The following is a 12,304-nucleotide window of genomic DNA, read 5'->3' as shown; positions in this document are numbered from 1 at the left end:
AAACGAGGTCCCCGCAGAAGTGAGGACGCTGAAGGAATACAGTAGGAGGAGAAATGCTTCTCTCCTGTCCTCCACACCAGGCAGGCCCCAGAGGCTGAGACCGACACGCCCTCCCCGAAGGGCAGATCCGCCTCGAAGAAGGCGGATCCGGGTAGGGCCCGCCGCCTGGCCCTCACCCGACCCCCGAAAACGCAACACAGCGCGGCGGCCGCTCCTCACGTGTCCCTCCCGGCCCCGGGGCCACCTCACGTTCTGCTTCCGTCCGACCCCTCCGACTTCCGGTAAAGAGTCCCTATCCACTCCTCCGCTCCCACCCGGCGCCTCGGCGCGCCCGGCCTCCGATGCGCTCAGCGGCCGCAACTCCTCGGAGTCCCGCGGTGGCCACCGAGTCTCGCCACTTCGCCGCAGCCAGGTGGCCCGGGTGGCGCTCGCTCCAGCGGCCGGCGCGGCGCAGCGGGCGGGGCGGCGGTGGCGCGGCCCCGGGACCGTATCCCTCCGCCGCCCCTCCCCCGCCCGGCCCCGGCCCCCCTCCCTCCCGGCAGAGCTCGCCTCCCTCCGCCTCAGACTGTTTTGGTAGCAACGGCAACGGCGGCGGCGCGTTCCGGCCCGGCTCCCAGCGGCTCCTTGGTCTCGGCGGGCCTCCCCGCCCCTTCGTCGTCCTCCTTCTCCCCCTCGCCAGCCCGGGCGCCCCTTCGGCCGCGCCAACCCGTGCCTCCCCGCTCGGCGCCCGCGCGTCCCCGCCGCGCTCCGGCGTCTCCTCGGCGCGCCCGGCTCCCGGCTGTCCCCGCCCGGCGTGCGAGCCGGTGTATGGGCCCCTCACCATGTCGCTGAAGCCCCAGCAGCAGCAGCAGCAGCAACAGCAGCAGCAACAGCAGCAGCAGCAGCCGCCCGCGGCTGCCAATGTCCGCAAGCCCGGCGGCAGCGGCCTTTTAGCGTCGCCCGCCGCCGCGCCTTCGCCGTCCTCGTCCTCGGTCTCCTCGTCCTCGGCCACGGCTCCCTCCTCGGTGGCCGCGGCGACCTCCGGCGGCGGGAGGCCCGGCCTGGGCAGGTGGGTGTCGGCACCCCAGCCCCCTCCGCGCCGTGCCCGGCGTCCCCTCCCCCGCGGCCCGCGCCGCCGTCCCCGCCCCGTGACCCGCCGGGCTACCCGGGGTGGGCTGGGGGCTGGCAGCGCGGGGGAGACTCGCTTGGGCCTGAGCCCCGAGGCTCGGCCGGTGGGCGCAGCCGGGGTCCTCTGGGATTGTCAGGCCTGTCCAGCCTCCCGCAGCATCCCCGCCCCCTCCCCCAGCGGTCAAGATGGAGGGAGCGGGCGGCCTCCCCTCCCCACGCGTGTTGGGAGGGGTTCTCGGGTAGCTGCGATGGTCAGCCCCGGCTCCCCCTTCCGCACGATCCTCCGCCCGCAGCGTGGGGATGCTCGGGCAGCTCCCCCACTCCTGGTTTAGGTGTGAACGTTGGAGGGGTCTGGAGGCTTTGGTGTCGTTTTCCGGAACATGTCCCCCCCCCCATGGGGGACATCTCGGGAGGGGAGAAGTTAGGGCCGCGTCCCCCGTGCCGGTTAAAGGGGTAGGCACCGGGCTTCTCCGGAATCATCAGGGTCTGTCGGGGCTCTCTCCCCGCCCCCTCCCAGTCCTGGGAAAGATCGGAGGACGGGGTGGAGACAGGTGGGCTTTGGCCCCCGCACCCCTCCGCGTTCGTGTACGAGGCGGCGGCGGGGGCTCCCGAACTCCCCTGGAATCGTGGGGCTCCGTGTGGTCTCCCGCAGCGTTCCACCCTCGCCCACCTGGGGAAGGGAAGGGGTGGGGAGTGCCTGGCCCCGTCCCGGCCTTCCTCCTTCCCCCGCCAGGCCTCTCCGGCGCGCGGGTGGTGGCCGATCCGCATTGCTGTTCCAGGCCGCAGTGGAGAAGGCGCCTGTGGAACATCGGTGGGTGAGGGCTGGACCCAGGCTGGACCCGGGAGATCCGGGGTGGCGGTGCCCTGGTGGCAGGGGGCGGGCACCCTGTGCACTTATCCCAACCCCCGCCCCAATTTCGGAAATGCTAGGAGAGATTGCAGCAGGGGACGTAGTCGGGTTCCTGACGGCAGAAAGGCGGGTGTTTACTAGCGTCTTTTACCCTCCTAACCCGGGGTTGTAGTAGGGGCTGGGGGCTCAGTGTTGTCCCGGCTAACTGGGTTTGACTCGAGGGTGTGTTTGTGCAGGAGGGCCTGTTGGGGGTGGCGGGCGGTTGTCACTTCGTATTTCACGAATTAAGAAAATGCTTAGTGTTCAAAGGGAGAAGCAAACGTCAATAGACTCCATTCCATTGTGGCCGGTGTCCTTAACTTCGGGAGTGCCGCCAGAGCTTACCAAGGGCACGCAAGTCCATTTCCCCTGTGCCTCAAGTCCATCCGTGTTGTAGGCACTACTGTGCCTTCTTTAGGCCTAGGCCGCCGGCTTGACGGCGGGTGACCGGCGTCCTCCTTAAATAGGCATCTTGGGCTTTGGAAGGTGGAATAAGAGGATTTTTCATTCACCTGAGTTTTCTTTCTGAAAACACGTTTTCAGCAACCCATTCCCAAAGAATTTTTATTTACAGCAGAAATTCCCCATCAAGAGGAATCAGCTGGTTTTTAAGGAATTCTGCTGCCTTCAAAGGGGGCGGAAACAGTCGTTTATATGATTTTACACGCCCCGCCCCTCCTTCCCCTACTCTGAGTCTGAAGCATCCCGAACACTACTTAGCCAAACTAGTTCAGATGAAGTGATCATTTCCCCAAGTAGGGTAACTTCAGTCTCCCTTTTTCGTTGGCATCTAGCGAAGAATGAAAAAATTTAAAATACAATTTTTATAGAAAAGGATGTATTCTGTTTTTACTTTTTTAGGTATTAGGAAGAGATTTGGCAGATGTATTCAACATGTTCAAATATATAAACATTAAAACTAAGATTATTAAGTTGCATTGACTACTAGGCTTAAAAATTAGATTATAAGAGAATTTGCTCTTGAGTAGTTGGAGTGATCAAAAATATTTGGAATGTTTTAGTACCACAAGGTCTTTTTTCTGTTCCTTGAGGCTTTACAACAATTTAAGGTTAATTTAGATTTTTCCTTGCTTTAAGTTCTTTTACTTGAGACCTAAATGGTAGCCCTTATTCTTTTTGATGAATAGGTGAAATTTTGTTTACTGTGTTGGATTTGTGTAATGTGAAATTTTATTCTTGAACAGATCGTTAATGTACTTGTAGAATTACTTTGAATTTGAATCACTTTCCTGCGTTCCTTGTAAATAAGTTTCAGCTTCTAGAATCTCCTCACTTAGGTTTGTGCGTATCAACAGTGAAAATAAGTTTCTGAGAGCAAGGGTGAAAAAAAAAATGCAGTATTCAGTTTGACGAGTTTCAAGATAGCAAAATATTCTTGAAAGTCTGGAAATTCACATCTGCTTTAAGAAACATTTCATAATTTGACTTTGTGTGTGTGTGTAGTTTTTCATGACTTTCAGGAGTGATTTATTTTGTTCTTTGTTATACATATTTTTGAAGGTGGCTGTTTTAGGAAAGATAATATAATCACAATATTAGAACATAATTTTACTTTAATGTAATTTTGTGTGTGTTTTTTTTTGGGAGGGGGATGGAATCTCACTTTGTTGCCCAGGCTGGAGTGCAGTGGCCTGATCTCAGCTTACTGCAGTCTCTGCCACCTGGGTTCATTCAAGTGATTCTCCAGCCTCAGCCTCCCGAGTAGCTGGGATTACAGGTTCGTGCCACCACACCTGGCTAATTTTTTTGTATTTTTAGTGAGGACGGGGTTTTGCCATGTTGGCCAGGCTGGTCTCGAACTCCTGACCTCAAGTGATTCGCCAGCCTCAGCTTCCCAGAGTGCCAGGATTACAGGCAGGAATGAGCCACAGCCCGCAACCATCAGTCTAATTCTTATTTTTGCTTTTTACCTTTTCATTTTTATGTAGTAGAAGTGATTGTGTATCTTATTTTGTAGTTAGCTTTTTCCCCCTGAACGTTGTATTGTAAATGTAAATTTTTTTTTTTTTTTTGAGACGGAGTCTTGATCTGTTTCCCAGTCTGAAGTGCAGTGGTACGATCTCAGCTCACTGCAGCCTCTGACTCCTGGGTTCAAGCGATTCTCCCACCACAGCCTCTTGAGTAGCTGGGGCTACAGGAATGTGCCACCACGCTTGGCTAATTTTTGTATTTTTAGTAGAGACAAGGTTTCACCATGTTGGTCAGTTTGGTCTCGAACTACCGACCTCAGGTGATCCGCCCGCCTCGGCCTCCCAAAGTGCTGGGATTGCAGGCGTGAGCCACTGCACCTGGCCGTAAGGTTTTTACTTAACCATTCTGTTGTTGGGAATTGGGTTTCCACTTTTTTGTTATAGATAGTGGTGCAGTGAACATTTTTAAATAGCTTTTTGGTTCAGTGTAATTATTTCCTTAGAGAAAGTTACCAAGAGTGGTTTTACTAGTTCAGAGGGCTTCAGGATTTTTATGGCTCTTGCTAGCGGTGCTCTATTATTCTTTAGAAGACTTGTATTACTTCCAGTGCCAAGAAGGTTGCTCTTCCATAGAATGGTTTCTTTGTAGTTTGTCAAATATTGTGGGGAATTTTTAAAGGAAAAATTGCATTTTTACTGTCAAGTGCATACATTATTAAGTGCTTTTGTTAGTTACTGGATAATTGATATTTGAGTTTAATTTGGTTCCTCTGAAGATTTAATAAGGTAATATATGTGAAGATGTTTTGAAACCTGTAACCATTATTATTAATGAGGGTACTTGGTTTATCTATCGTGCTGATGATACTGAGTAAAGTGCAGGAATGAAATTCCTGAGGAACTGTTCTAAAGCTTTGTTGTTGTTGTTAACCTCTCTTTTACATCTGAAAGTATTTTTTATTAGCTGCTAGCCTATGACCAAGTTATTTTTGGTAACTTTTTTGTAATTTCATGGCACTATTGGGAATTTTCACTGGTTGATTCTTCTTCTACATTCCCTTCCCCATTAAAAATAAAAATATGAATTTACAATTGTTACTCTATTCCTAAACCTAAATAATATGACATTAGAATTGCTTGGGATACAGGATTCAGTGTGAATAAAATATTTTTCTTTTAGTGATTTTCAGCTTAGTATTGTTACTTGAGGCATTGCAACTTAAAAATTGTGCTGTTTAGCCATGCGCCTGTAATCCCAGCTACTCGGGAGGCTGAGGCAGGAGCATCACTTGAGCCCAGGAGGCAGAGGTTGCAGTCAGCTGAGATTGCGCCACTGCACTCCAGCCTGGGAGTCAGAGTGAGACTCTATCTCAAAAAAAAAAAAAGTGTGCTGTGATTTAATGTAGTTGTTCATCATGCTTCCATTTAAATTTCAGTGAGACTGTTTATCTTTTGCAGTTAAATATCTTGTAGAAGGGCCTAAAATATCTACGTTGAATACAGCTTTATTGAAGCATCTATGTACACGGGGTTTTTGGGATGAATCAGTGAATAAAGCAAACATATTGTCCTTTTGGAGTTTACATTCTAATGTGACTAGGCAGACAATGAGACATTAAATTACCAGCCTATGTATAATAGTGTATAAGAGCTATGGAATTAGAAGAAAGCAGATTAAAGGTATAGGGAGTGTGGGGAGGGGAATGAGTTACAATTTTAAATGGATTAGGGGGAACTTCATTGAGGAGCTAACATTTGAGCAAAGATTTGAAGGTCGGGTATTTAGCCATTTGCTTTTTATGTAGGTTAATTAGTCATGTGGCTTCATTAGTAATTTATAAGGTTTAAATGGCATCATCCTTTGTTATTCTTTTATGTGCACATTGATACTAACCATCTCTGAAGTTAGACCAAAAAAGTTAATTGACATTGAGGGTCATTAGAGGTAAATTGTAGATGGCTATTACTAACCAAAGAGACATGTTTTGTTTTTCTTTTGGGCTTATGTATTTTACCTAATTAGTTTAGTTTTTGTTTCAAGTATGTGGAGAAAATAAACTTTTTAAGTTTGGGCCAAAACTTGCATTGGTTTTCTTTTTCTTTTTCTTTTTTTTTTTTAAGAGAAAAATGTAAGCCTGTGGTTGCTTAAAGATTTCACATTCTGAAACAGTGAAAACATGGGATCAGTCGTGGTGTTCCTTTTTTTGGTTAAATGTAAACTTGTATTTTCAGTGTTACTCTAATTAGCAATGGTTTATACTTTTACATAAGGGATGTTAACTCATATCGTAGCTATTTAATAGCCATATATTTTGACTTAAAGGAGGATCTCAAGGCCAGCCGCGGTGGCTCATACCTGTAATCCCAGCACTTTAGGAGGCCGAGGCGGCTTGATCACCTGGGGTCAGGAGTTCGAGACTAGTCTGGCCAACATGGTGAAACCCCCATCTCTACTAAAAATACAAAAATTAGCCGGGCATAGTGGTGGGTGCCTGTAATCCCAGCTTCTTGGGAGGCTGAGGGAAGAGAATTGCTTGATCCTGGGAGGTGGAGGTTGCAGTGAGCTGAGATCATGCCATTACACTCCAGCCTGGGCAACAGAGTGAGACTCTGTCTCAAAACAAACAAACAAACAAACAAAAAAAGGAGGATCTAATTTTTTTGTCCTAAATAGCTACAGCCATGTTAGAACTGTCAACTTAGTAAAGTATGGTTTTTTACTTTGAAACGAATTTTAAGGTTTTAGAAGGTTGTCCTCTAGAATTACAATTTTCTATTTTGACTAGTGATAGCATTTTGATGTTGTATAAATAGTTGAGCATGAACAAAACCCTATTTTTTTTTAGCTATTTCAAGTGATTGTGACAACTTCAATGGAGGTATAAAGTTTATTAACAGTCACACCTGCTATTATCTTTTTTTTTTTTTCTTTGAGACGGAGTCTTGCTCTGTCACCCAGGCTGGAGTGCAGTGGCACGATCTCTGCTTACTGCAACCTTTGCCTCCCAGGTTCAAGCTGTTCTTCTGCCTCAGTCTCCTGAGTAGCTGGGACTACATGCGCACGCCACCATGCCCAGCTAATTGTTGTATTTTTAGTAGAGATGGGGTTTCACCATGTTGGCTAGAATGGTCTCAAACTCCTGACCTCAGGTGATCCACCTGCCTCGGCCTCCCAAAGTGCTGGGATTACAGGCATGAGCCACCGTGCCTGGCTGCTGCCGTATCTTTTTAAGTGAAAGTACTTGTGTTTTTTTTGTTTTTTTTCAAAGGATATCTGGGTCATCTGTGATGTGACTGTTACCATCTAAGGGTTTTTTTGTTTGTTTTTGAGACAGAGTCTCTGTCGCCCAGGCTGGAGTGCAGTGGCGTGATCTTGCCTCCCTGCGACCTCCGCCTCCCGGGTTCAAGCAATTCTCCTGCCTTAGCCCTCCTGAATAGCTGGGATTACAGGCACCCGCCACCATGCCCAGCCAAGTTTTGCATTTTTAGTAGATATGGGGTTTCACCATGTTGGCCAGGCTGCTCTTGAACTCCTGACCTCAGGTGATTCGCCTGCCTCAGCCTCCCAAAGTGCTGGGATTACAGGCGTGAGCCACCCCCGCCCAGCCTCATGAGCTAAGGTGTTTTTTTTTTTTTGAGACAGTTTCGCTCTTTCCCAGGCTGGAGTGCAGTGATGCAATCTCAGCTCACTGCAACCTCTGTTTCCTGGGTTCAAGCGATTCTCCTGCCTCAGCCTTCTGAGTAGCTGAGATTACAGGCGCCTGCTACCCCACCCAGCTAATTTTTGTATTTTTAGTAGAGACAGGGTTTCACCATGTTGGTCAGGCTCATCTTGAACTCCTGACCTTAAGCGATCCACCTGCCTTGGCCTGCCAAAGTGCTGGAATTACAGGCGTGAGCCACCGTGTGCGGCCTACCCTGTCTCTTAAAAAACAACAACAACAACAACAAAAATTCCTAAATCTTAAAAATGGAAGGCAAAAACTGTAAGTTTTGAGAGATTAGGGGACTTGCCCAAAGCAACATTTGTAGGATTTTATTACACCTCTCCCTTTATTTATTTATTTTTTTTAGAGTCAAGGTCTCCCTCTGTCACCCAGGCTGGAGTGCAGCCTCAATCTTTGGGGCCAAGCATTTCTCCTGCCTTAGCCTCCTGAGTAGCTGGAACTACAGGTGTACACCAGCTGGCTAACATTTAAATTTTTTGTAGAGACAGGGTCCTGCCATGTTGCCCAGATTGGTCTCAAACTCCTGAGCTCAAGCGATCCTCCTGCCTCAGCTTCCCAAAGTGCTGAGATTACAGGTGTGAGCCACTGCGCCGAGCCCCCTCCCTTTATTTTTATTTTTATTTTTAAATTTTAAGTTCTGGGGCCCCTCCCTTGAAATAAATGGAGACGTAATATATACACAAGATCATGCTGTGTATTTTAAGGCAATGGTCCCCAACCTTTTTAACACTAGGGACCGGTTTTGTGGAAGATGGTTTTTCCATAGGGGCCAGGGGATGATTTTGAGATTAAACTGTTACATCGGCCAGGCACGGTGGCTCACGCCTGTAATCCCAGCACTTTGGGAGGCCAAGGCGGGCGGATCACGAGGTCAGGAGATTGAGACCATCCTGGCTAACACGGTGAAACCCCCTTCTACTAAAAATACAAAAAAATTAGCTAGGCATGGTGGAGGGCGCCTGTAGTCCCAGCTACTCCGGAGGCTGAGGCAAGAGAATGGCATGAAACCCGGGAGGCGGAGCTTGCAGTAAGCTGAGATCGTGCCACTGTACTTCAGCCTGGGGGACAAAGTGAGACTCCTCCTAAAAACAAAACAAAACAAAACAGTTCCACCTCAGATCATTATGCATTTGTTAGATTCTCATAAAGAGCATACAACCTACATCCCATGCCATGCGCAGTTCCCAGTAGGGTTTGTGCTTCTGAGAACATAATGCTGCACCTGATCTAACAGGTGGAGCTCAGGTGCTAATGCTCACACAGCTTCTGTTGTGCAGTCTGGTTCCTAACAGGCCTGCTCTTTATTTTTTGTTTTTTTTAATTAGATGGAGTCTCGCTCTGTCACCAGGCTGGAGTGCAGTGGCACGATCTCAGCTCACTGCAACCTCCGCCCCCCGGGTTGAAGCGATTCTCCTGCCTTAGCCTCCCATGTAGTTGGTACTACAGGCGCACGCCATGATGCCCAGCTAATTTTTGTATTTTTAGTAGAGACGGGGTTTCACCATGTTGGCCAGGATGGTGTCGATCTCCTGACCTTGTGATCCGCCCACCTCAGCCTCCCAAAGTGCTGGGATTACAGGCGTGAGCCACTGCGCCCGGCCCCCTAACAGGCTTGTTTTATGGAATACAGTCACAGACAATACTTGCCCTTCAGGATATCTTTTTGTAACCTTGATTTTGGCTTGCTAAAATAGGAGGTCTGTTTTCTTTTCTTTGTTTTTAATGTATGTGGTTCTGTACTTATGTGGTGTGAAATCTACGTAAATGTTAAATCCTTGGTTATTTATTTATTTTGAGACAGAGTCTCACTCTGTCACCTGGGCTGGAAAGCAGTGGCATGATCTCGGCTCACTGTAACCTCCACCTCCCAGGTTCAAGTGATTCTCCTGCCTCAGACTCCTGAGTAGCTGGGATTACAGGCCTGCACCACTACACCTGGCAAATTTTTGTATTTTTTTTTTTAGTAGAGATGGGGTTTCACCATATTGGCCAGGCTGGTCTTGAACTCCTGACCTTAGGTGATCTGCCCGTCTTGGCTTCCCAAAGTTTTGGGATTACAGCATGAGCCACTGCGCCCCGCCTTATTTATTTTTTTGAGACAGGTTCTAGCTCTGTCACCCAGGCGGGAGTGCAGTGGCGCCATCATGGCTCATTGCAACCTCGAGTTCTCAGGCCCAAGTGATCCTCCTATCTCAGCCTCCTGAGTAGCGGGGACCACAGGCATGCGCCACTATGCCCAGCAAAATTTTTGTTTCACTCTGTTGCCCAGGGTGGGGTGCAGTGGCAGGATCTCGGCTGAATGCAACCTCTGCCTCTTGCGTTCAAGCCATTCTCATGCCTCAGCCTCCCGAGTAGCTGGGATTATAGGCACGCGCCACTACACCTGGCTAATTTTTGTATTATTGGTAGAGATGGGGTTTCATCATGTTGGCCAGACTGGTCTCGAACTCCCGACCTCAGGTGATCCATATACCTTGGCCTCCCGAAGTGCTGGAATTACAGGTGTAAGCCACTGCGCCTAGCTTTTTTGTTTGTTTGTTTTTGTTTTGTAGGGACAGAGATTTTACCTGTTGCCCAGGATGGCCTTGAATTCCTGACCTCAAACAATTTGCCCTCCTTGGCCTCCCAAGGTGCTGGGATTACAGGTGTGAGCCACTATGCCTGGCTGATTTTTTAAATTATTATTATTGTTTGTGTGTGTGTGTTGCAGGATCTTACCCTGTCACCCAGGCTGGAATGCAGTGGTGTGATCTCGGCTCACTGCAGCCTCCGTCTCCCAGGTTCAAGTGATTGTTGTGCCTCAGCCTCCCGAGTAGCTGGGATAATAGCTGTGTGCCACCAAGCCTGGCTAATTTTTCTATTTTTAGTAGAGATGGGGTTTCATCATGTTGGCCAGGCCGGGTTTCATCATGTTGGCCAGGCTGGTCTCGAACTCCTTACCTTAGGTGATCCACCCGCTTCGTCCTCCCAAAGTGCTGGGATTACAGGTGTGAGCCACCATGACCAGTTTGGTTTAGTTTTTTGTTTGTTTGTTTGTTTTTTTGTTTTTTTTTTTTGAGAAATCTTGCTCTGTCGCCCAGGCTAGAGTGCGGTGGCACAATCTCAGCTCACTGCAAGCTCCACCTCCCAGGTTCACGCCATTCTCCTGCCTCAGCCTCCCGAGTAGCTGGGACTGCATGCGCCCGCCATCATGCCCGGCTAATTTTTTGTTTGCATTTTAAGTAGAGATGGGGTTTCACTGTGTTAGCCAGGATTGTCTCGATCTCCTGACCTCGTGATCTGCCCGCTTCGGCTTCCCAAAGTGCTGGGATTATAGGCATGAGCCACCACATCGGCTTGGTTTGGTATTTTTATGAGTCTGGGTTGTTTATGAAAACTCGTCACAGCTGTTAACCTTAACTTTTTTTTTTTTTTTTGAGACGGAGTCTCGCTCTGTCACCCAGGCTGGAGTGCAGTGGCGCGATCTCGGCTCATTGCAACCTCTGCCTCCCAGGTTAAAGCGATTTTTCTGCCTCAGCCTCCTGAGTAGCTGGGACTACAGGCATGCAACCATCTCACCTGGCCAATTTTTGTATTTTAGTAGAGATGGGGTTTCACCATATTGGCCAGGCTGGTCTCGAACTCCTGGCCTCAAGTGATCCACCTGCCTTGGCCTCCCATGCCTGGCAACCTTAACCTTTTTATTTGCTGGTAATTATTTGTGTTTGCATTCATGTGAAAATTTGAAATTCTCATTAACATTTAAAGATTCTTACATAGATTGCTTGTAATTTAACCCTGAAGTTGTGTCAAGTGACTATAAAATGTCAATTTGTTTCATTTATTTATTTATTTATTTATTTTTGTAATAGGATCTGGCTCTGTTGCTAAGGCTGGAGTGCAGTGCTACAAATACGGCTCACTGCAACCTCTGTCTCCGGGTTCAAGCCATCCTCCCACCTCAGCCTCCCAAGTAGTTGGAACTACTGGTGCGCCCCACAGTGCCTGCCTAGTTTTTTTGTATTTTCAGTAGATGTGGAGTTTTGCCATGTTGATCTTGAACTCATGGCCTCGAGTGATCCACCCCACTTAGGCCTCCTAACATGCTGGTGTTACAGGTGTGAGCCACTGTGTCCAGCCCGAAAATGTCAGTTTCGTGCCATGATTAATAGCTAACTACATTTTGGGAGTGGAATAAAGTTCATTCTATAAAGAAGTCTTTGTAAAACTCATTAGTTGTGGTATGAGGCTTGTCGGCAATATAAGTGAACGTGGTTTATTTTTATTAACTGTATCAGAACTTTAGAATGTTGGTCTCCTGAAGCCATTGCCTCGAGAGGCTTTATTGAACAGTGTTGCCAATGATCAGTTTTTTTTTATTTCCTTTTTTTTTAGACTGAGTCTTACCCTGTTGGCCAGGTTGGAGTATAGAGATATGGTCATGGCTCGCTGCAGCCTCAACATCCTGGGCTCAAGCAGTCCTCCTATCTCAGTCTCCCGAGTAGCTGGAACTACAGGTGCATGCCCCCATGCCTGGCTTTTGTATATTCTGTAGAGACAGGTTTTAGCCATGTTGCCCAGGCTGGTCTCAAACTCTTAAATTGAAATGATCCACCCACCTAGTTTTCCCAAAGTGCTTTAATTACATGTGTGAGGCACCATGGCTGGCC

General features: G+C 48.5%; 1 protein-coding gene across 48 annotated transcripts in view; it reads left to right on the top strand.

The window, feature by feature from the left end:
- The first annotated feature begins 488 nt into the window (after positions 1-488).
- The window catches only part of ATXN2 (ataxin 2), a 144,078-nt gene continuing 132,262 nt past the window's right edge, over positions 489-12,304 (top strand). For 21 of the 48 annotated variants that reach the window (XM_063647099.1, XM_063647089.1, XM_063647088.1 and 18 more), the window contains exon 1: positions 493-1,048. In XM_063647099.1, coding sequence (XP_063503169.1) covers positions 822-1,048 — 227 coding nt within the window. In that variant the 5' untranslated portion in view covers positions 493-821. Of the gene's footprint in view, positions 1,049-12,304 lie in introns of all 48 variants that reach the window. The other 27 variants (XM_063647098.1, XM_063647083.1, XM_063647096.1 and 24 more) reach the window with 4 other exon arrangements.

The sequence above is a fragment of the Pongo pygmaeus genome, chromosome 10 (assembly GCF_028885625.2).
Source record: "Pongo pygmaeus isolate AG05252 chromosome 10, NHGRI_mPonPyg2-v2.0_pri, whole genome shotgun sequence".
NCBI lineage: Eukaryota > Metazoa > Chordata > Mammalia > Primates > Hominidae > Pongo > Pongo pygmaeus.
This window is presented reverse-complemented; position numbering and strand designations above follow the sequence as displayed.